This window comes from Urocitellus parryii, chromosome 9 (assembly GCF_045843805.1).
Source record: "Urocitellus parryii isolate mUroPar1 chromosome 9, mUroPar1.hap1, whole genome shotgun sequence".
Taxonomy (NCBI): domain Eukaryota; kingdom Metazoa; phylum Chordata; class Mammalia; order Rodentia; family Sciuridae; genus Urocitellus; species Urocitellus parryii.
In genome coordinates this window covers 69,371,022-69,396,613 of record NC_135539.1, presented here as the reverse complement: position 1 = coordinate 69,396,613, position 25,592 = coordinate 69,371,022, and the positions used below count along the sequence as shown (strand labels likewise).

The following is a 25,592-nucleotide window of genomic DNA, read 5'->3' as shown; positions in this document are numbered from 1 at the left end:
ACAGACACTCTAATTTTTAAGAATCATTAAATATGTTTTTCTTTCCCGACATCAGGAAAGAAAGAAAGAAAGAAAGAAAGAAAGAAAGAAAGAAAGAAAGAAAGAAAGAAAGAAAGAAAGAAAGAACGGACAAAAGTTATACCTTGGAGAAGCTCCCAGGTTGTAGAACTTTAAAATTATGTATCAGTAGATCAATCAAGTTTAAATGTTAAACTCCATAATTCTGTCAGTTCAGCTATACCAGACTTCAATGCAACACAAGTCTTTCCCCTCCTACTCATGAATCTGTAATTTATGGATAAAATATACTTTTTCACCAATACATGCTGAAGCTAATTATTCTAAATAATTATTTTGAAGTGTGAAATAATTGAAAATGTGATAAATGTGAACTTAAGTGCTCTAGAAAAACAGGCTAAGAAACATCAACTTGCCATAGACTCATCAACAACACAGAGATGAAACTAGAATATACAGATTATCAGAACTTCCACCCAGAAGTTCAACAGATATTTTAAACTCAACATATCCAAAAAGATTTCCCCAAACATTTTGCCATTACCCTCTGTTTCCTGACATGAATTAATAATATCTCTAAGTACCATGTCAATCAAATTGGAATCTCAAAGTTGTTTTGAGTTTTCCACACCCAAATAATACTTTGCTGGTCCCACCTGTCTCTTTTCCATTCTCTCCTCTCCTCATACAAGTAATCATAGCTCTGGGAAGAATACAATGGCTCCTTACTGACATTCCTGTCTTCAGTTCAGCCTCCACAACTTTTAAACGTGTCTACTTTAAAATCTTTCAAAGGCAACTCATAATCCACAAATAAAGTTCAAACTCAACACAGCATACCTGATGGCCCTTAACAATAAGGCCTGACTAACCTTCCAGATTCACTTGGCAGCTACTGTTATGATCTGGCTATTCTAAATTATTTGTCATTCCCAAAACATGCTGCATTTTCATGCCTCTTAGACCATTTGGTATACTTCTGACTATGATGCTCTTCCTTTCCTCATTTGGCAAAATCCTATGTATTCTCTCCAGATGCAGGTCAAATGCCCAAGGTCTGGAACTTCTCCAAATATACCCATGTCTCAAGCAAGATTAACTGTTCCCTCAGCATCCATACCATAGATTAAGGACCCAGCTGGCCTAGATTCAAATCTGAGCTATGTCTATTATTTTCACTTCGGGCAAATTATTTAATTCTTCTGTACCTTAGTTGTCTCATCTACAAAATGAAAATTATTATTATTGTTGTTTCAGCACTCAATACTTCATGTTCTAGCTTCCCAAAGATCCAAATCACATTATTAATATTAAAATATGAACTCCTTGACACAGGGACCACATCATATGTTCATCTTTTAATTTCCTCACCTAAAGCAATGATTGTTAGAAAAGAAAACTTATATAGACATTTTTAAAGAAAATAAAAGTTACATAAGAAAAGACAACTGAATAGAACTATGGAGTGATTGTTAGCATTCTGTAGTCCCAAGGTGGAAGGGTGGGAAGGAGAATGAATCTAAATAGATAAAAAATCAGAATGTTACTTTTGATTGTTTGATCATTTAATACAGCCTGATTGTTATAATATAGGAATAACCAGGGTAAATTGTAAATCTCTCTATAGCATGATAGTGGAGATGGTATCCTTCCATTACTTTAGCAACACTTTTCAAAATTCTGCCCAAAGGCAGCAAAATACAAAATTGAAAATTGATTCTGTTGCTTTCATGTATAAACATCTTACTTTTCTCAATTTTCCTTTTGAAATATTTCAAACCTGCAAAAAAAACTGGAAGAATAGCACATTGTATACTTGTATGTACCTTACCCTAGATCTACGAATTATTAATCTTTTGCCAGATTTAATTTATTTCCATAGTTTGGGTGTTTATTTATTTATTTATTTATTTATTTTTTGGGTAGCTGATCCATTAAAAAAACTCTACATATTTCCAAGTATATATCACTTAAGAACAAAAGCACATTATATTAATCACAGTACCATTATTATACCCAAGAAAATTTAAAATTGATTCATCATTACTTCATAAAGAATCATATACCAAATACCCTACATGTATTCCCCAATTTTGTAGGGTTTGGGGGGAGTACCAGGGATTGAACTTAGGGGCACCCAACCACTGAGCCACATCCCTAGTCCTATTTTGAATACTATTCAGAGACAGAGTCTCATTGAGTTGCTTAGCGCCTCTCATTTGCTGAGGCTGGCTTTGAACTCACAATCCTCCTGCCTCAACTTCCCAAGCCACTGGGATTATAGATATGTGCCATGGTATCCAGTCTTATTCAATGTTTTATAATTCATTATCATATGTTTTGAAGCTTTAATTGTCTCATATTTGGCAGACTGCCTCCTATATGATCAGAAATCTCTCCCCTTCAAAGACCTATATTACAAATTAAGACCTATATGCCAAATGTGCTCATTACTGCAATTTTTAAAACTGTATAGGAGATTGTAGCATGAGAAAATTCCACTTCCCTTCAAAATGTCAGAAAACAAACAGCCAAGGGAAAATAATGCAGAGGGCTTAATGTTGGTTGATTTTCCCCCTTTGTTAGCTCTCCACTACCCCTACTGGCAAAGAAATAGTACACCATTGTGTACTTTACTTCCAAGGGCTGTTTTCAGAGGAAAGACTAAACTTCTGCTTTAAGTTTATGATAACCTACTGTCTTAAGTTAATGTTGCCTCCAAGTCAGAATTGGCCTCTCCTATTAGGCTAAGGAGGGTATAAGGATTAAAACTGAACTCATGATCATCCTTGTTACCTCTCATCCTTCAGTGATCTGAGACAATATTTTTAATTGTATAGGTCCATCTGAACAGCTTGCTCCTAAATCTCCTGCCACTAACAAAAGTTAAACATACACAATCCATAGATGATTGTTAAACAGCCTTCTTTTTAAGAATAAGACACCTTAGAACTTTGCTTAAATTCAAGTGTTCATATGCTTTTATTCTACTTGAATATTAGTGTGATATTGTGACACAATGAGAAATACATTTTTGGTTTCTACTCCCCTGTTTCTGCTTCTAATATCCCTGGGATTCCCTGAGTAACAGGAGAATCTATTATTCTAATGATGTGACTCTTAGTGGGCTCCTGGATAAATTCCACATTCTATCCCCTAAAAACAGGAGAGAAGCTAGTGATTGAATGAACAATCAATCATACTTATATCATAAAACATCCATAAAAATCCCTGAACTTTGGAGCGCTTCCAGGCTGATGAACTCTTGGAGGGTTGCATACCCAAAAAGGGTATCTCTACCTTGTCCTATGCATCTTCCATTTGGCTATTGAGTTGTTTCCTTTTAAAATAAATAAATGAGTAATAATAAGTAAACATGCTTTCATGAGTTCTGTGGGCAATTATAGCTAATGATCAAACCAGAGGAGTAGGTCATGGGGACCTCTTATTTACAGCCCATAATTCAGAAGTACAGGTGACAACCTGGGGCTTTTGATTTGTGCCTGACATCAGAAACATTCTTCTGAGACTGAGTCTTAACCTGTGAGGTTTATGCTAACTCTAGTTATTGCCAAAATTGAGTTAAATACTGCACTACATGAAGAAATTGCTGAATCTATAAAAATCCAATCAGTATCTACTAAGAACTGCTTAGTGTTTGGAGAAAAAATCAAATACATCTTGGTAACTGCATTTTTTTAAGATCCATGAAATGAGAGAATAGTTAAAAAGAAAAAAAAAACAACAACTGTTTTCCCCCATCTCTTACCATTAATCTGTTTTCAACTAATACAATTAAGACAATGAATGAAGATGAAGTTGACAGGAATCATCCATGCCTAGATCTCACCAGCAGAGGTCAGGAGAGGACAAGAAGTACAAGAAGGAATGGGTCTGTTTTTACAGAACATTTTGAAAATGGCAAGCCCATTAGTTATGTATTTTGAGTAAGGTTTCAAACCATGTAAACTTAAGGTATCATTTTTTAAGAAATAATGGGCTCCAATACTGTATTCATCAGGCAAAATACTGCACTATATGAAAAAATTGCTGAATCTATAAAATAAATTCATAGTTTTATATAAACTCTCCTTATTAAAAACATTAATAAGCTCAAAGAAATAATATGATCCATTATTAATATTGTTCTCTGCAGATTAAATATAATAAGTGTGTTTGTTTATTTGCTTAATTGCCTGTTTGGGGGGACCCAAAACACTTGGTAAATACCAGCATTAATCCTCTTATGAGGAAGGATCACTATCCCAATTCTAAATGGAGAGCTACCTCGTGTAAAATAATACATCTGCAAAGCTAGAACTAAAGCCATGATCACTTGATCACACACCAGCATGTCAGTATTCCCAAATCACAGGAAGCATATATGCTTCAAGGGTATGCTTTGTAACAACTAGAGCCTTCAGCAAGGCTATTTTCTTCACTGACTGTATTCAATTAAAAAGTAAAAGGAAAATTTTTATTAGTTTCCTAGAAGTGGAGAGCATGGCAACTAGATCTAGGCACTCGCTGTACAATACATGAATTTAAAACAGAAAAACTGGGGGGAAATCTGACAAACTAAAAAGTTTCTAGCTTTAGACTGCTTTGCATAAGTCTAAGTATTCATTCCACTTTAAAGAAGCCAAAACTATACAAGTAGGAGGTCATGCAGTGTAAGTGTGGTTGATGTATGAAAGGCCTTCTAGAACCTTAATCAATAGCCTCAAAGTCCTGCCCCAATAAAAATTTGACAAATAAGGATAAAATTACATCTTACTTTAAAATAAATTATTAAGGTATGCATAATCCCTTTTTACTGATGAGTGACTCATTATATTAAATTCATTAGAAACAACCAATTAATTATAAGCCTAATAGCACTGGATAGGGGGTCATCTGTTGTACGGTCTTTAATAAAAATTGAAATTTCCCAAAGGCAGAAACTGTTTTTCCCAAAGGCAGAAACTGTTTTATTTGATCTTAGAATTCTATGCAGTAGCTAGTCTAGTGCAAGACAAATAACTGCTACTCAAAAATGCAGCTATTAAAAGAAAGAAGTCCCTTTGCCAAAGCATCTAGGTTATGATACTGAGAGAGAACCAGAGAGTCTTTCAACTGCAGGAAGTGACTGTAGGGCTCTCTACACATGTACATGGCAGTTTTGCCTACATCTTAAGCTTTTGCTATAGTTTTGATTTTCAGAAAATTTTGGTATTAGGAAGATTTTCTAAAATGTTTTTCATATTACAATACCAGTCTCAGCAGTCCTTTTCCCTCACTGGATATACACAAACAGACAACAATCACAAATGACACCTTCACTTTCATTCTACAATTCATTTTTGAGATCAGAAAAAAATGGCAAAGGAGAAAGGAAACTCTGAGCACTCTTAGAATATTCAGTCCCTACTTCTCACACTCATGAAGAAAACCAGCTCCTTGCTAAGTAGATGGAGGAAAGGTTTAAAAAAGAAAAGGCAGGGGCGGGGGGGGGGGGGAGTAGGGAAAAAAAAGGCTGACATGTTTACTATGTAACACTTGCCTAAGTCCTAAAAGTGTGAAGATACTTACTTGAACATATAAAATGGTTTTTTGCTGTTATTTATAGGAAATTTATTGGGTCTCCTGAAACAGTTGTTTTCCAAAGAGCTACTGGTCTTGAGAATCACTGTGAAGCTATTTAAAAGTTGTCTGCCCAGGGTCCTTCCCCAGAGAGGCTGGTTTCACAGACTAAGGTAAGGCCTAGGTGAGATCGCAGCCTCCCATACTAGAATTCAAGTAATTTCCAGTAACAGCTCTCTTTCCTTATTTCCAAGTATGTTTCAGAATCTCACAGACCCTCCTAAAATTATTTCATCATTAATTTAATTCCCTTCTAAGCATGACATAATTAGTGTTAAATTTTAACAATGATTGTACCATATAATATGGCACTCAAAATAACCAAGGTGGTTCATTCAATAAAGGCAATTCATCAGTAACTACAAATAAATGGACTTACCCGTTCCACAGCTGCATTATGAAATGGGAGCTCCTCCTCACTGCAGAGAATAACATATGTGAAATAGTTGAAATCAGAGCAGACTTTTAAAAATTATTTATGTACAATGATGTACAATATTTTTTGCCACCACGAGAGTTATATAAGCTTCCATTCCACTGAATTTAACAGAAAACAACTGCTTTTCTGTAACCACAATGTCCTTATCTTATTTCTAGATCCGCCCTGTCCAATTCAGTAGCTACATGTAGCTATTTAAGTGTAATTTAAAATTCAATAAAATTCAGCATTATTCAGTCTCATTAACTATGTAGCTAGAGGCTGCCATACTGAACATTTCCTTCACTGCAGAAAGTTCTACTTGATGATGCTGCTCTAGAACCAGGAGTCGGCAAACTTCTTCTGTCAAGGTAAATACTTAAATAGTAAATATATTTGGCTTTGTGGATCATACAATCTTTTCGTAACTATTCAACTCTTGAGACAATAGTGCAAAAGCAGCCATAGATAACATGTTGACTGACTGTGGCATTGTTCCCACAAAAAATTTTATAAAATCAGGAAGTGAGCTTAATTTGGCACACAAGTCGGTCTATCAGCCTTTACTCTAGAGTCCAACTAAGGTGTATAATAATTGACTGTTTCAAAAATTAGCATAGTGTTGAGGATGTAGCTTAGTGGTAGAGGGCTTGCCTAGCATGCACAAGGACCTGGGTTCAAAGGCCAGTACCACAAAAATAAAAACAAACGAATAAAAATTATCATAAAGAAAAAAAGCTTCTAGGGGATTTGTGAATGAAAAAGAAAACTTTCACTTTCATTCTATACAATAAAAAAAGCAATTCACTGTTAAAACTTTAAGAGATGATTTTTTAAAAAATACACTCTGTTGTCATGTATTTAAAAAAATAATAATAGAAAAAGAATTCATTTACATCTATATGTGTAATCCGAATTGTAATGCATTCTATTGTCATATATAACAAATTAAAATTTAAAATTTTTTTTAAAAACAAAGAAAAAATACAAAACCAATCAAATTAATTTCTTTGGCATAGAACTTGTGTAATACTAGAATTCTAATATAAAATAATCTGAGACCTTTACATTAACAGTCAGTAGTATAGAAACAATGTATTATCCATAAACTAAGTAATGTGCTTTCAGTGGCTTTCAAAGTAGTACTGATGTTTCAGCAACAACATGTACATAGTTTTCCCTAAAACAGTACCACTTTGAGGAGCATGACAGATCAGTATTAATAAGTTCAGTGATTCCAAAGACACTCTGGCTACTTTGCAAAGTCCTTATTTGAACCCTTAAGCCACAGAAATGGAACTGACAAGAAAAAATGTAATAGCCAAAAGAGATCTTAAAGAGTCCAAATCCCTCACTTCACAGATAAGAAAACCAACATTTTCATTTAGTTATTTAACCTAACATAGCAATGCTCAGCACTATCTAATCCAGTGGATGCAAATGGAGCTCTTTAGCTAGCACAAGAACACAGGAAGAAAAGGGATGGAGGGTGAGAAAGCAATTCTGAGGAAGAAAAGAAACTTCTGAGGTTTAAAATTAAAAGCCTTCAAGATGGATAAGACAGCAAGAATGTTAGTTCAGTTTCCCTATGCAGTTTTTTTGCATTATTTCTTATCTCTAAAACTCTTCATAAAGAATCTGCTATGTGCACACACACTGCTCTCCACAAAACCTTGCACTCCTACCTCTGTGTTGGCAGATGGTAATGTGTACAGTCTTCCAAGGAGCTTCCTGGCCTCATCAAGACCTCTGTGCCATGTCCAGAAGACACTTGGCATGCTGAGGTCAATGTTGGTGAATGACTGTGTGGACAGAAAGATGAATGCGTACCTACGTGCGTGGATACATCTTTACCTTGCCACACAAATATCCTTCACGCAGAAAAGAGGAAGGACCGCATCTGGGTGAATACAGAGTATTTCTTTACATCAGCAAACTACAGCCCATGGGTCAAGTCTGGCCCATTGCTAGTTTTGTAAATAATGTTTTAATGGCTATGCTCATTGATTTGGGCGTTGTCTATGTGTGTTTTCATGCTACAGTAATAGATAGAATAGTTGTGACAAAGACCATATGGCCCCCACAGAGCCAAAAACATTCAGTATTGACTCTTTACAGAAAATGTTTGACAACCCCTGTTTTAGGGAATAAGGGCTTAAGGGCACTTAAAAGTTGTTTTTTAAGTAAAATAACAATATTTCCTCATGGAAATACAATAACTAAAAACAATGACATAGTCATCAGGGGAAAGAGAGAGATTTTAACTGGATATAGTTTTCATCCACTATTAAACTTGAAATGTATTACTAATTAGAGTATGTGTGCTTATGATTTCTCAACAGTTCAGAGAGAATACTTCTGTCACTGAGATAAACGTTCATTTGGAAATTTGAAACTTAATTTGTTAAGATCAATAAGCTTAATACATTACCTAAATTTAATTTTTGGTTTTGAAATAAGTTTTACCTAGCTAGTCAGAATGCACAGGATCAGTAGAAAGAGTTCTCAAGCTCTTGTAAGCAAAAACAGATAATCTTTAAAAACAAAAACACCTTTATTTTGGTTCTCATATGTTTATTCAGTTCTGGTAAACTACAGTCCATCTGCTAAATTCCATAATATACAAATTTGATAAGTAACTGAACACCTGATGCTTGCTATTAATTTATCTTTTTTATTTTTGATATAATTTCCTTTTAATTCATCTACTAATAACTTATGACCCAAAAGAATTATTTCTCATTATCCAAATACCAGGCATTCTTTGTTGAGCGGACTAGCAGTTTTTGATTAGCATGTTTAAAGTTTTCCAACTTCTTCAATAAGCTTAATTTCTCCATCCACCAGCTGTAACCCCATCACAGGCACAGACTGGAGATGACACCCTATTCCGAAAACTAAACAAAAATGTTGCTGTTCCAACATGGGAGCCAGGCCGATTTGGCAGCAGCTTTAATATTTATTGTGAAATCCTCTGTGAAACCAAAGTATACTATATTTGTTAATCACTGCTCCTCCTTCACATATCATAACAAGTAATTTAAGTTTCCAAAACTATAATTATATTTGAATTCAGCTGCCTTCAGAGAAGACAACAATTTCAACATTTTTTTTGTCATTTTATTGTATTGACGTTGAACTTAAAACCCAATTTCATTGCAGAACCAATCAAAAATTACAAATAACAGAAAGAAAAGCTCTTTCAATCAAGGTGGGACAGGGAGTAATATCTAAATGCTCACATCAGGTGACTTATTCAACAGTGCAAAAAAACTCCAGTCTACAGGGACATGCAACAAAAGCCACCAGCAGCAATCTCTGAAGAACGTGTTTTACTAAAATAAAGCATTGTGACAAAAATCAATGACTTTGGTGAAATTTAATAAAGCCTAACATTACACTCAAATCCATTTCTATGCTTCATTATTTTCATTTGTGCTACCTGCTTTCAGGCTGCTTCATGGAATAAATTAGGAAAAAAATTAGTATGACAGTGTGACAACTGGCAACTGGTTCATCTTCTAATAAGTGTTGAACTTGGCTATCTTAGCATCTATCTTGACAGACATGATCATTTCTAACAGTATCTTCATTAGACATTCTTCCTCTCACCCATCATCCATCCTTTCAATTTTTTTTCTAGGCATTTCATAGAACTTATTCTATATTTCTCTTATTAAAAATACAAGAAGGATGTAGCCAGTATTATACTACTGTAGTGCAAAACACATCCTCTGTGGTGAGACTGCCCAGATCCACCCCCCAAACCTGACATTGGGCAAATTATTTGACCTCTTCCTGCTTCAGTTTTGCTATATAAAAACAGGGAGATTTAAAAAAGCACCTACCTTGAAGACTATTTGAGAGGAATAAGTAAGTTAATTCATGTAAAGGTCTTAGAACACACTAAGTATTCATGAATATTAACTAGCATTACTAACCTAAGTTATTGACTTTTTTCCAACTAGAAGCCAAATGAACCTCAGCACAGAGTGAAAAACAAATTTAAATTAATTGTTTCTAAGACCAAATTCATGTTTTTCCAGCAAAAAGAAGAAAATTTAGGTAATTAAGAGACCACTTTGGAATGCACAAATTTTTCTTATGGACTTCATACTATATTGGACCATTTTATGATAAAAACATTATTACTGTGGTTCAGTCCCATCAGAAATATCTAGGAAAGTCAAAAACAACTGAGCTGTATCCTATTTTCTGAATCAAAATCTAGTATAGAACCCCAAATGTTTTTTATTTGTTTAATTTTTCTACCTAATTCTTATTTGCACACAAATCTGAGACCTATAGACTTTAACAGTCTTAATGCTCAAATTAGGACTTCAAAACTTCATTTACATGAGGGAACTACATACTGACCCACAAGAATGTGTAATCATTCCCTGTAACATTCGTGGTCAAGTTTGATTTAAAAGACAGGAGAGGTTAAGAACTGTATTAAATATTGCTCTGCTAGTCCAATGAAATTCAAAGTCTTTTGATTATAATACCTTGGGAAAAAGTTTCAGATGTGTAATGTCTAGTATTTTTCCAGAACTTAATAAAGCATTCTTACATTTTATTTCTTCAAAGGCTCAATACTCTTAAGGTACACAAAGCAATTACTGATTCTTGTTTTCAGGTAAAATGGTTTATAGTTTACTGACCAGGGACCAGCAAAGCCACAAAAAGCACACAGAGATATTCCTAGCTTTTCCCTATGTACAATAAACAAAACTGGAAGAGTAAATTTGAATGAAAAGTCGGTTAATTCTTAAATTGTATGTAACAAATGTATAGAGATGAACAGAAGTCTCTAACCTATGGGAAGCTGACTCAACAATACCAGAATCATAACAAGCAGATTCACATCATCTTGTGGGATGTTTTTTAAGAGTCAAAATTCACTTTCACTGTTTTATTGTAGTGGTCTAGGTTTCTCTTAACTCTTTCTTTATATAATATACTCACGATAAATGGGATTAATTTTGAGAAGCAATATCATGAATACATTTATAGTAGGGAAGATGAATGGCGTTTCTTTTCATTGCTCATTTTTAAGCTACATAACCCTAATATTCTAATTGCCAATTATTTTTAAAATGCATTTATATGAAATTAAATATTTCATAATTATTCTAGAAATATAATTGTTATCCATGTATGTTTAATTCTGATAAATTATTAATACAACTCATTTATTGCATTTAATATTCTTACCAAAACCCCCAAAATATTAAACTCTATTCTTAACTATATAGTTCAATTTAAATCAAAAGGTTAAAATTCCAGGAATTTAGTATCAAAAAGTATATTGTCAGACCATTGCTGGAATTATATTCATAGAAATTCTATTAAAAATAAAAAAACAATAGGTGACCATAGAAACATTAAAATATAAAACATTAGCTTTCAATCTATGTGACTTACTGTAAAAAGCCAAATCTATCCGTGACTTTGTAAACAAGGTAATCAGCATCTTCCCAAGGTTCAATATCTGCACCTTCTCGTCCCTAAAACAACGGACAAAGGAATTTATAAAACTGAATAATTTTTTTAGAAAGATCCAAAATCAAGAACATTTTTTTAAACCTAACTCTTTGGGGCAATATGCTAGTAATAGTTGTAAGCTATGAAGACACTGTGTGTCACAGAGCAGCTGACAAGCAGCCGAGCCTGATGAGACTGACCTCCTGAGGGAAGCTGATGAAGCTGGAGCAGCAAAGAGGCTAAGAAAGCCACCCAGGAGGAATTGCCAAACTTCACAAGTTTTACAGTGAATATGTCTTAGAAAACTCATTTTCTTGTCTTTCTCCAAATTTGTCAAAAGAACAGGTTATGTACTTTGTCTCTCTACTGCTTTGCTTCACAACTACATTAGCTCTGAAATGACTCTTGCCACAGTCAACTCTTGCTCTTCCAATTGTGAGACCCAGTGGACACTCTTTAGTCCTTACCTAATGAAATGTGGGACAAATTGGTCAGTGTGGCTCGCTCTCTCCTCCCCTCTTCCATGACACTATGCCCTGGAAGTTCTCCATAGGCCTCTCCAACTCCTCCTCTGATGGTTTTTCATGAATGACTTAACTGCTGATATGCCCAGACTTCTGTCCTAAGCCCACTGCCCATTTACTTTTAGGTTGATAATTAGTCACATATGACTATCCATACCAATCCCTCAAATTTTAGATTCAAACATGCAACTATCTTGTGGACATCTCCATCTGAATATGTTTTATAATGTTTGCTCATATTCTTTGAGTAGACTACGAGCATCTTGTGGGCAAGGACTGACGAAACTCATTTCTGTGTTATAACATGGAAGAATCCCCAGTCTTGTGTTAATTATGTGTTGGGCGGGGGGAGGAACATGGAAGTGTGAATGAATGAGAGTGCTTTTTATGAGTTTCACATTAGCTAAGCAGTTAAAAAGGTTAACTAGATTTTTCACAGACTATGCTAAAACCTAATCACAATAATGAGAAACTGTGTTCCAAACAACCAACTTAAAAATGAACTCTGAGAGGCTGGGGTATAGCTGGGTGGCAGAGCACCTTGCCACCCAGTTCAATCTCCAGTACCTCACCCCAACCCCAGATCCCCAAAACCCCAGCAAATTCTGGAAATTGTTAAGCTGAATATTGCCTATATGCCTCCCTGGAAGCAGGGCATGGTGTAGATGGCTTGTTATTCTCACAAATAATAAAAAATAAAAGCTATACAATTACATGCAAGCAATGCAAGTATTAAGTATGACATTTATAAATAATACTGCAATTCAGAAGGGTAATAAATAAGAAGTGAAAATTATCAACAATTGTGATTTTCTAGGACATCAAAAATCAGATTCCACTGGACATAACTTTCCTGTGTTCATATGTGAATACACAGCCAGATAATGCCACACCATGACAACTACAAGAATGGTCTCCTAAGTAGAGTAAGTCATACTCTATGTATGTATAACATGCCAAAATACATTGTACATGTGTATCTAAAAAGAACGAATAAAAAATAAGTAAATAAAAATCAGATTCTATTCTAATGCAAAGACAAAATACTAATGAAAATTACCTATGAATGTATAAATACAAAATCTAAGGTCTACTGTAAATTCACAACAGCACACATAAATTATGAATACAATGGGTAAGTAACTATTTACTCAATTACTCAAGTACTTATTGAGTACCAAGAATGAGTCGGGAACTTTTCTGGGTATTTAGAGTACAAGAGCAAATCAAACAACAATAACAAAAATCTTCCCCTGAGAATTTACATTCTAGGAGAGAGAGGAAAAAACAAAGTAAAATATATAGAATGGTGATGTAATAAGTATTACAGTGAAAAATAAAGGGGATACAGTGTGCCAAGGGATAGAAAGGGGAGGGAATAAAAAGGGAGGTTTTTATTCCCTTTTTACTATCTGAGTAAAGACCTGAAAGAAAGGAGGCAAAGAGGCTTGAGAATATTCAGGATATAAATATTCCAGGCAGGGGAAATAACCAGTGCAAAGGCCCTGAGGCAGGATCAAGCTTTTTGTTTAAGGACAACAAGAGAACAGAGTGGCAAAAAGGAGGAAGAGAGAATTTGGAGATGAATTCAGAGAAAAAAAAAGATAAGCTCCAGGTTTTCATGAAGTAAACAAAATGCCTCTGTAATTTAAGCTTTCCAAAAGCAAATCCCTTTCTATTTATGTGATTTTTCTAATAAAACTTACTCATAGAGTAAATATGGATACTTACTCGGTCATATTTAGCAACTATTTCAGCTCGTTCCTGGGCAAGTTTCAGTGCTACATCCTGCTCCGAATCTGCAGAGATCAAATTTAGATGAAGTGTTATTTTAAGGATCACAAAGTTAGTTAATTATGAAACAAAACAAAACCAAAAATCAAACAAAAACTAAAACTGCCTGAAATGAAGTATCAAATAAACTTATAAAAATTAAGTATTCATAATACAACTTTAGAATATCAATATATCTACCTTTTCAATATTATGAATGAAATTCAAAAGAAAGAAAATTTATTAACAGCATAAACATCAGGACAAATAAATCTAAGCCTTCAAGATTGGTTTTAGATCTAAAATTTCATGGAAGTAAAACTGAAACAGAAAGTTTTGTCTTCAGATGAAATCCACTTGGGCAGAAACTGAGACCTTCAAAAAAAGTGTTAAAAAGTGGCAGAAAAGGAGAAGACTATTCAAAAAGGGTTTTTTAAAGTAAGGTAATTTCTCCACAAAATAAACTAGTGTAAGATATATTTCAGGAGTTACTAAAAACTTTATATCACATGATGATGACATTGACATGTTCATTTAGCTTTTCAGGCCTGTAGATTAGTTAGTTGCCTCAGCTACAATAACAACCTCCTAGCTGATCACCAGGCCTCCAGCTCACAACATGCACACCCACAGCCTTCTTCCTTATTAAAGGCACAAATCTGACAACAAAAGCAGAGATCATAGCATGAAATAGTATGGATAAGATTATGTATCCCAAGTATCATAAATGAAAATAAAAGATCACAGACAGATTGTATAAATGGCATTTCCAATTAAGCAGCAAAGACAGCATTACAAAAGAAAACTGGGTGAAGGTCAAGAGCTAAAAATTCACAAGAGTAATTTGCAGAAGCAACAACTATGTTTGTGTTCTTACCAAGTGTCTGCTAGGAAGACACTGCCAGGCAGAAGACACTGCACTGAGCCCTTTACCATGCCTATCACATGTAATTCTCAGAATACTCTAAAGCAGGTATCACTAGTAATCCCCCTCCAAGGTTAAATGAGGTTTGAAGATTTCAAGATCATAAAGGTAGGAAAAATTAAACTAGGGTCAAAACTAGACAGTCTTGACTCCATAGCCCACAACTTCAACCACTACTTTATTACTAAAAACACTAAAAGGATTTCCAGCTAAAGACGGCAGATGGAACACACCTTTATATCCATTTCTCCTAAAAGCCTATTAAAATAACAACCATACTAAAATGAAACTCCCTCCCTCAAAGCACCAGAAAACTTTGGTTCCTGAAGAGAGGAAAGGGTAGGGTTAAAAACAAGGGAGTTGAGTAAAGGGAATCAAGTCCCTGAGAGTTGAAGGGATGGATATGTGTGGCCAGAGGAAGGTGCTAGGTAGAGGACCAAGCCCTTATTCTCCAAAGCAGGAAGCCAATAGATAATGCCAAAACTGAAGAGCAGGAAGTGGCAGGTCAGCGTGTTACCTAGAGCATGAAAGTGGTAGAGTGTGGTTACTCCTATGCAGTCGGCATTGAGGAGTATGGGAGTCAGCTGTTTCCAAAAAAGTCTTAAAAAGACTGCTAGATCTCTAAGCTAAGTAAAGCTCTGATAAAAATAAAATCTAAATTTAAAATAACAAGATATGGGAAAAATACACCTCATTAGTAACTGAAGAAGTATGTTTTAAAATATCACATTGCCTCTATCTCAGACTAACCAAACACTGCACTGATATTACTCAATGCTGACCAAGAGTGTGGGGGAATGTGCAGTTCCTTCATGAAATCTTTCTGGAAGGTAATTCAATAATAAGTCTCAGAAATCTTATCAGCAATCATATCCTTTACCCAATATTTCACCTCTAGGAATTCATGCCAACAAGACAATCAAATAAACACAAGGATGTTTATAATAGTAAAAATGGCAAAAATGAGAACTGGTAATTTTTAAAAGTTTTTTTGGGCAGTGTGTTTATGTTACTACTTATGTTACTACTAAAGACTGGTTAAATTTTTACAATGCACTAATGCAAACAAAAGTTTGAAATAATCAACATAACTAATAAATACATCTAAGTCTTCAAGGGTGGGGAAAACAACTGAATAAAAATTTAATTCAAACTAGGGAACTTGACTATTTATTAAACTCTATGTCAACTATCAGAGCCACTAAATATGGATTACTTTGGTGATAAGGCCAAATTCAATAGATGAATTTTTCTTGGAATGTTTTATGTCAGTCCTTTATTCCTGCTTCTAGTCCTAGGAGTCTCAACTACATTTACAACACAACAATGAGAAGTTTACAAGTATAAAAGCAGGAACTGGAAATGGTATGGAGTTGGGGGAAATGCCAAGTGTCCAAAAAAGACTTCATTATGGCAAATTGCAAAATATAAGTATTCACAGGATTATCACCAGGCTAGAGAGTTTGAGAAAAGAAAACCTAATTATGTAATAGAGACCATACTGGAATTGGATGAAACTGCATCCTGACTTTCTGAGTGGAAGATCATATACTTTAACAGGCCCAGAACAGTTGATTCTAGTCAGGTAAATAAGTTCTAAATTTTTAAATCCCCTTAGAAATTTTTTATCCTTACATTTACCCATGGGAAGACATTTTTTGAAATATTAATGAATGTATGCTACAAAGAGAGAGTGGATTTAAAACAATACCAAATTTTTAAAAATACAGCCAAATCTGCTTCTTTTTAGGAAACTAAATAGAATGTCAATCTTTCCCAATAGTGAAGCTAGAGACATTGTTTAATAATCTACACTGAGAGGCAGTCATCTACAGAATAAGAAGTAGTATCCTTACACAGGGTTAACTATAGTTCAATAATGTTGTGATGGTCAGGTCTCTAGTTGAAAAGTTTATTAAGAATTATACTAGAATATTCCCTTTGGTTCATTCTGATTGCTTATTTAGAAATTCTATTAAACAATACAAAGAACTTAAACCAAAACATTGGCCACAAAGACACCAATAGCTATCTTGTGTCTCTGTGCAAGTATGCACAAAGTTCCAGGCACCTACTAAACAATGACAGCTGTGTTCATTGGTACTTACATCACATGCCATTATCAAATAAAAATTTAATCAGGGCATTATGCCATTAACTTACATCATATCTTATATTCCTCCTGCATGATAAATTCATAATTAACAAGTTTATTTTGAAAAATTTGCTTTGAAGTAAAATAGTTTTTGTTGCCAAAACATTACAGTAATCAAAATTTTGTGCAATATGGTTGTTAGACTAAATATAGTTTAAGAAACAGTTCCTATCATTAAAAGTAAAACTATGTGTGTGGGGGGGATCACTCTCTTACTCTTTTTTTTGAGAGAGAGAGAGAGAATTTTTTAATATTTATTTTTTAGTTTTCGGTGGACACAACAATTTACCTGGTGCTGAGGATCGAACCCAGCGCCCCGTGCATGCCAGGCGAGAGCACTACCGCTTGAGCCACATCCCCAGCCCCCACTCTCTTACTCTTAAATATCACTCTCTTACTTCACCAAGTTGTTAGTTTAACACTCCTGGTATACAAGAAAATATCTTTGGGCACAAATCGATGGAAGAAAATCACAACTATACTATCTTAAGAAGCATTTTAAAAACTGACAACTATTGAGATTTTGAGACCTCTATTTCCATTTAAAACCCCTACTCAAAAAAAGCCTTTTAAGAATCAAGTATCTCCCTGAACTACATTCTTTAAAAATATAAAAGTTCATAAACTTTTGTGTTATAAATTTAATGTTATATCTAAATTCCTGTTTAATGTCACTAAATTAATTCCAAATTCATACAAAGTTACTAAATTTAAAAAGTTTCAAATTCAATCCAACAAAACAAAATTGGTGGCAGACAGTTTTCTTAGTTTTCATTTGACAAATGAGTGCTACATATGAAACATAGTCAGTTTTAAAAATACTTTACCCTTTGTTGGATAATCAGTCTGTCCTTGGGAATTGACAGCTGCTTCAGTCCTCATAGAGTAACTTATCTATTCCAAGCTTTCATTATTATGTTACAGTTCTCAAACACACCAAGGGTGCCAGGTGGTACCTTACACATGCTGCACTAACTAAAACAAAAAATGAGAGGAAGGAGCTCACTTTAAACTACATGCGAAACAAGCAGAACAAAGTTTGAGATGCAGTCTGTCTTGTTCCAAGAGTGAAAAAAGACCTCACTGTGGTTACATGTACTGTAGATATCTGAACAAAGATGATATTTGTTGAGAGTGAAAACATGTCTTTCAGGCTAGATCTCAACTACAAGCCACACCAGCCTACACCCAGCATTCCATCTAATAAGCAATGGGGGTTTTAAACAAGAGGCTTCATAACTTCTTCCAATCTTGTGCTTCAAAATTAGCCATATTCTTAGTATTTTTAATAAAACCACAGAAGCAACAAAGAAAACTTTTATTTCAAACAGTAAACTCAAGTTAAATAGAAATGCTTTTCTCTTTAAATACAAACTTAAATATATTTCATATCTTAACATAATTTTAAAAATATTTTAGTTGTAGATGAACACAATATCTTTATTTTATTTATTTATTTTTATGTGGTGCTGAGGATCAAATCCAGTGCCTGACATGTGCAAGGCAAATGCTCTACCACTGAGCTACAACTCCAGCCCTCTTAATGTAATTTTTATTGTGAAAATTTCAGCTGGATTCAGACAGTAAACAAATACATACTACAATAGGGGTCTGGACATTTTTAATACACCACATACCTACAGGTGAAAGGAAAGGTTCGTGAAAAAGTGTAAGTTCTACAGGATGACAATATGAACTTTTCTATTTTATGTATTCCTTTCTTCTTCTCATTGTTGCTTCCCTTAAATGAAAAGGGATTTATAATTTGTAAACCACTTTTCAAAAGTAACAGCCCTGTCAAATGCATGCCTTCAAATATTAATTATACTTAACAGCACGCTAATGAATTAAGTTAATGCTCAGCTGAAACCAGTTGTAACATTCAGCAAAAGCAAAAGATCGCAGAAGCATACAGAAAGGAAAAATGTCAAGTCTTATGTGAAGGAATGAGAGAGTGGCATTAAATTTTCTATAGTTAGAAAATAATGAAGCACTATTTACAGAGTTCGGGGGAAAATTTATCATGAACTTGGAACTGTACACTAAGCATGAGGAAAAATAAAAACATTTTTACAAAGTATAAGAAGCTGAAGAATTATGCTCCCCTTCAAAAAAAATGATGTCTACATCCTGATCCCTGGAACCTGTGAAAGTTACTTCATGTGGCAAAAGGGATTTGCAGATGTGGTTAAATTAAGCATCTTAAAAAATAAGTAAATAAATAAATAATAAAAATAAACTTTAAAAAATTAAACATCTTGAGGCAGGGAAATTATGGTGGGCCCAGTGTAATCATAAGAATCCTTATGAACAGAAGGCAAGGAGGCCAAGGAGAAAGGAGGCTGAAATGACACAAGAAGGTTCACAAGCCAAGGAAAGCAGGTGGCCTCCAGAGAGGGAAAAGGCAAAGAAACAACTCTCCCCTTGCAGCTCCACAGGAACTAGCCCTGCTGACCTCTTGACTTCAGCCCAGTGAAATGGATTTCAAACTCCTGACCTCCAGAACTCAGAGTAAATACTTATTGTTTATGCTGCTAAGTTTGTGATAATTTACTTCAGCAGCATGCATATATAAGGATTCAAAATTTAATGCCTTTATAATGTTTCTTTGAAAAATTATTTGAGAACATACTACAGAAAACCAGAACAGCAGCAGCAACAAAAAGAACTGATCCTCTCTCCCTGACCAAATAGCAATCAGGCTCCTTTGAGTTAGCTCCTTGACAAAGCCTTGACCTTATCCCTAACCTGCTTTTGCCATACCTAGCCCAGTTGTAGCAAGAATCCTGCCAAGTCAGTTTGGTGAGAATCCCCCTATCCCTGGAATTTAGTCATCCTTAATCTTTGGTGAGATTCCTCATTGCCCACCTTATTGTTTTTGTTTTGTTTTGTTTTGATGCAGTGCTGGATATGAACCCAAGCCTTGTGTATGCTAAGCAAGCACTCTACATGGGCTACACCACCACCTCCTACCACCTTTGATGTGTGAGTATCCTGACCTGTCTTCAGCAAGAATCCTATTATGTCTGTCTCCTCTTAGTAATTTTCCACCCACCGACAACCTCTCCATCCCCTCAACCCTACTCACTGGCTGTAAATTCCCACTTGTCCTTGCTGTATTTAAAATTAAGCCCACTTGCTGTACTTGGAATTAAGCCCAATCTAGACTCTTTTCTCTGACAGTCTTGACACACCTACTATAATAGTCCTAAAGTCTTCCTTGCCTTTTTAAACAAGTGTTAGGATATTTTTCTTAACAGAAATCAAAAAGCGAGGCAGATACAGTATCCATAAAATTGTAAGAGGCCATAATTAGACATTTCCAGGAGCCAAATGTGCAGTTGCCTAGAGAGCAACCCATCTACATTAGAATTGTGAATCAGAGTATCTTCAAGAAACAAGTGAACTTCAAGCAACATATAGATCACAGAAATAATACAAATACAGCAAAAGTTTACATATAAAGACACCAAAGAGAGGGTAAGAGAACTACTAGAAATCTCCAAACAAGCAAAGCCACAGAGTGAAAATTCAAGAACAAAGGGGCATGTCAGTGGCCTTGATGGTCTACATAAAAAGGAGAATTCATTTGATTTTGACCCAATTACCATTAGGATTATATTTTCTTCTCTATATAATTCACCAAAATATTTGAGAATAAAGTAAGTGATCTTGACATTGTGATTGTATAAGAATTTTATTAGCTGTTAATGTTCAGAATCAACTATTGACAGTGTTTAAAATTGAACTACAATGTGCACACATCCATACATACCCCATTACAAACCTAAGCTCCCTAGAAGTAACTGCTATTACCTACCAAAAATATTCTCTGTGTTATATAAGAGTCTGCATGTTTTCATACATACACACACATACATATAGGCTCCCTTTCATATTCAAAAATTAGAATCATTCTATAAATAATTCTATAGCTTACTCTATTCCACTTAGCAGTACATCTTGAAGATTGTGCATATCAACACCTATAGATCTAATCGGAAGCATGCCAATAGGGTTTAGCAAGAGTTTGGAGTGAGGGGTAGGTACAGATGGTAAGCTCTGACTTGGGGCATTTGATGATTTCCATGCTGTAAATACTCCCACTATGATGGCCAAGCTACCAATGCATCCTTAATCTTTGTTACTGAATGCAGAAGTTCAGGCTGGCTGCAGTGCACCAGTGACTCTCCCCAACCTTTTCACAGCTGTAAAATATCATAAGTATTAACATAGTTCATTTAACCAGTGCTCTCTTGAGAATTTGAACTAGGAGATACTGAGGGAATTAATCAGTTTGCAATGGGAGTTTAAAAGAAGAAAAAAAAGACAAAGAAGAAGAAAAAGAAGCAGTACTGTGAGGTAAAGAGCGTGATAGGCAATGATGACTAAAGGCAAGTTGAAAAAGAGGAAGCAGAAACTACCAGTAAACAGAGAAAAAGTAGCTGTTGCAAAGAAGAAAATACTATCTAAAATCCAGTGCAAAGCAGAGTTACCATCAGAGAGACCTTTTTGCCTAAGAAAAAGAGAGTAGCCCAACTCAGAAGCTGCTTTGTGCTTCAGTTCCTGGAGGTTTTCATTTCCAGTTCAATAGATTTGAAGGCAAATGCTTTTGTTTTTTCTGAAATAACTTGAATATATTATTTGTGTTTATACCTTCAATTCCTTAATTCCATCTCATATTACCACCAAAATCAACAGTGCTTTTAAGTACTGGTTTTAGTCACTTGTGATCACTTTCTTAATGTACCATGAACCAACATATATCAAGAATAAATATTCTTTAAAATGTTAAGATCATAACAGTCACCAAAGCTAAAAACTTCAGCATTTATTTTGCTAGGCTCTAGGTCCAAGGCTAGAATGCTCAGGGAGGAACAAGCAGAACGAACAGAGCAACATCAAAGTACAACTGAAAACAAACCAGCAAAGAAAGTGCACCAGCACAAGAGAACCTAATTGATTCTGACTGGTAAAGGTTCTGTGCAAGCCTAAATAAAATATGGACACCTAAAGGTTCCTGATATCTCAAGCCAGGCCTCACCTCTGATGATCCAGTAGCTCCTCCTGCCCACTACCACCACTGGAAGTCATTTATAACCCATGGCTTTACTTCCCTGCACTCCAGCCCAGTCCCACTTCCATCTCTCATGATTTCACATTAAAAGAAATGTCTTCTCAAAAAATGCACAACCTCAAAAAACAAACAAACATTTATTTCCTTCCTTTTTCCCCACCTAGTATAGTAATCTCAGAAAATCATTTGGTTTTCTTCCCTCTTTTTTATGTTCACTTGGAAGCATCAACAACAAAGATCCTAATCATGGCTTTAATTATAAAATAGTACAAAGAATCATGTGAAAGAAAGGAGGGCCAATGGGAGCTGGATATACACAAGAACCAGTGCCATAAACCCAAAAGTCCTCAGAAATGACAAGATTTCTTCTCCAAACCAGCCACATAAATCTCCATATACATTTTCATATTCCTTTAGTTTAATATGCAGTATCTGATACAATAAAAAACATTTAAATGAAATAAGTCTGAAATGTTCTTCAGTATTATCAACATACATATGGTCTATACTTTTCCATTAAAAATATTTCTTATATCTCTATCAATATATTATCAACATTTCCATTATATAATCCTTTAATCATTTAAAATTTTTTTCATTAAATCTGCAGAATACATTTCTTCAAACAAATTCTAATTAGAAGCCTAATTATTAAGCATGTAAAGGTGAATGGGGTTAGGGAAGGACTCTTGTACCCTCAATGATCCAAAAGCCCTCTAAAGCACTGCCTTGGCTCTAAAAGTAGCAGGCTGCCTCTTAGCACCCTTTGGTGAGTGCCTTTGTAATGCTATTACTCAAAAGATTTCTCTTTAGATCAGCTTCCAGCTGTCACTTCAGCCTCCCTTTTTCATAGAGTTCCCTCAACTCTCCATCTCCTGCCCCTCCTTCTAAAAATTAAAAACAATGTTGTTGTTTTGTTTTGTTTGTAAGCCTACATTTTTAAGATCATTAAGAACAGGATAAATCACCAATATCTTAAACACAGAGCACCTAGCATCAGGTAGTTATTTAATACTTGGTAACTAAAAAAAGAATTTAAGTTATAGTTTTAACAACAATTCTTAGGCAGACTTCTATTACTTTCTTCCCAATTCTAGAAAGATGAGAAATAAAATGATTTTTAAAGCTCTAGAAATAATTGCCAATTCAACCACGATAATACTTAACATACAAATTTATATTTAAAATTATACTTACCTGCTATTTCAGATAAACCTTCATTGTAAAAACAAGCATATTTCTGCTAAAGATTCTTGGTTTTCTCTTACATATTTTTTCAATTTTTTATTCTATTGAAACATGACACATTTTTATTGACTCTCAAATTCAGAAACGAGAAGTCACAATATATTTCTTTAAATTAGCATTTCTGATTATTTACAAGTCCTTTATAAAGTAGGAAAGGACACCATACTTATCTGTTATGTCTGTGTTGCAACCTTTTCTTCTACTTACTGGCTGCTCTCCTTTATCTCACTCCCATTCTACTCACAGGATTTTCAGTTTCACTTTGTTTCCCTAATAGTTCTGTTCTGTTGGCTATGTGCACTTCCGCCATGCTTCAAGTCCATATGGAGGGCCTTCATCTAGAGCACAACCCAGTACTCTTCTCCTGCACTCCCCTTCCTCCTCCTCCGAAGAGGCAGGACTGAAAGAAGCACCAAAACAAGGCTGGCCCAGCTCCTGCTCTTTCTTGTCTGTGTCTGGGCGCATGTTCTCTGTAATATGCTTTCCACACAAAGACAGGTGCCTGCCCTTGAGGGAGGCCTGCGTTCCTTTGGCTGTGTAGGTCACCCAGTGGACAAGTCCATCTAAGTTAAGCAGGTTGACATATCCTCTTCACTTCAAATCTAATGCCGTGTCCTCTAATCAACCAACAGAGCAGACATTTTGATCTCCACCTGTTAGACTCCTGAGCTTTAATTCCCAAGGAGAAGAAATAGTGTCACTAATGACTCCCTGGAAACCCCAAAATCAGACCAAGAACTGTTGTATTTATGTATAAGAGGACTTAAGGAGAAAAGGGATATGAAATGATGTAACAATATGTAAATGCCTATACTACCGATGAGAAACATAATTACTAACTTGAATATGAGTGTAATTCCCACATATGGGGGGAGTGTTGAATGACAGATTGCCAACAACTTAGAACCAAGACAAACCTATGAGTCATTTTCCTCACTTCAACTTGCCTACAGTTGCTGACAAACTTGAGACTGTATCTTAGCTGCTTTCTCAGCAGTATGACTGTTTTAATAGATGGCATGACTGGTTTGTATCAACTCCTTATTTGTGGATATGTTATACACTGTTTATTGAGAGTTTACTAATGTGCCAGATACACTATTAGGCTTCTAACATACATAGTCTCAATCACAACAACTTTCTGTGTTAGTTTTATGACTATCCCCAGTTTACATATGGGGAGATGGAGGTGTGGAGAGGTTAAGTAATTCAGTCTGTATGGGAAGGAAGTTGCAAGCAGGGCTTAAAGCCAGGCTGTATGACTTCAAAACCATATTTATAATCACCACAACCCTTTGCTGAACTAGTGATCTAATTATGGCTCCTCTCACTGCCATTGGTCCTTACATTTCTTTCCTCAGAAACAAATCCATGTGCAACTCCTATGAATTCTTAGCAGTTCTATTTTCTGTATTCCAGTAGCCTTCCAATCTCATGAAACTGCCAATTATTTGTGCAAAATAGAAATGAACAGTGTTTTAAAGACTTCAAAAACAATTTATATGTGATATTCTTTGTGATCTTAAGAAACTATACCCCTCTGATTATGTTTTAAGTTGTGTTTTAGGATAATCACAGAAAATGACAAGAAACTGCAAAAATCCAACACAATAATCACCAAATGAATACAAAAGTTAACATTATCAAAACATTTTAGGCTTTTAATGGAAACTAAATTAACTACCTTCAAAATTAATTTCTATGATTATGGAAAGGATTCTGTTGAATCTACTTCATTTACTCATTCTTCACAACTCTTTTCCCAGGTCTTTCAGAATCATAAGCAGATAAGGTAATATTCATTGCAATAAAAGTTTGTGCTGAATTTGGCCCAGCAGGTGTTAACAAGAAATAATGCAATTATAGTAATACCTTATAGACCAAATATAAGACAACAGGAATAGATGTGAATTCACAGAATGCTCACCCTGACAGTAAATAACTAATTTTGTACACAATTTGACAAACCTTATTCTCAACTTAATGTTAACTTTTCTACTCTGAATACACAAAATAAAGTGAATAAAATGTGATTCATAAAAGCCAAACTGTGCCAAAAATGACACAAAGAAATAAGAACTATGTATTACTAGTACAACTTCGAAGCACAAAGGAAGAACTGAATTTTCATGCTTTAAACTAGAGAAGTACTATTCGGTCCATGACTGGCCCCTAGATTTAAACTGGACCATACTGCCATCAAAAACCAACTATTTGGTAAAATAATGGGATAATAAATAAAAGTGTTCATATCACACTGAAATCGTTACTCGATCATTTCTTCTAGCATCCAGCATAGTACCACAAAATGCTCACAACAGACAGCTACTTTCAACACACCTCAA

At 34.8% G+C, this 25,592-nt stretch overlaps 1 protein-coding gene across 1 annotated transcript in view; it reads right to left on the bottom strand.

The window, feature by feature from the left end:
- The window catches only part of Usp6nl (USP6 N-terminal like), a 167,339-nt gene that overhangs the window by 47,614 nt on the left and 94,133 nt on the right, over positions 1 to 25,592 (bottom strand). The window contains exons 3-5 of the mRNA XM_077802713.1: positions 13,801 to 13,868; positions 11,486 to 11,568; positions 6,020 to 6,059 (exon numbers count right to left, since the gene is read on the bottom strand). Coding sequence (XP_077658839.1) covers positions 6,020 to 6,059; positions 11,486 to 11,568; positions 13,801 to 13,868 — 191 coding nt within the window. The remainder of the gene's footprint in view (positions 1 to 6,019; positions 6,060 to 11,485; positions 11,569 to 13,800; positions 13,869 to 25,592) is intronic.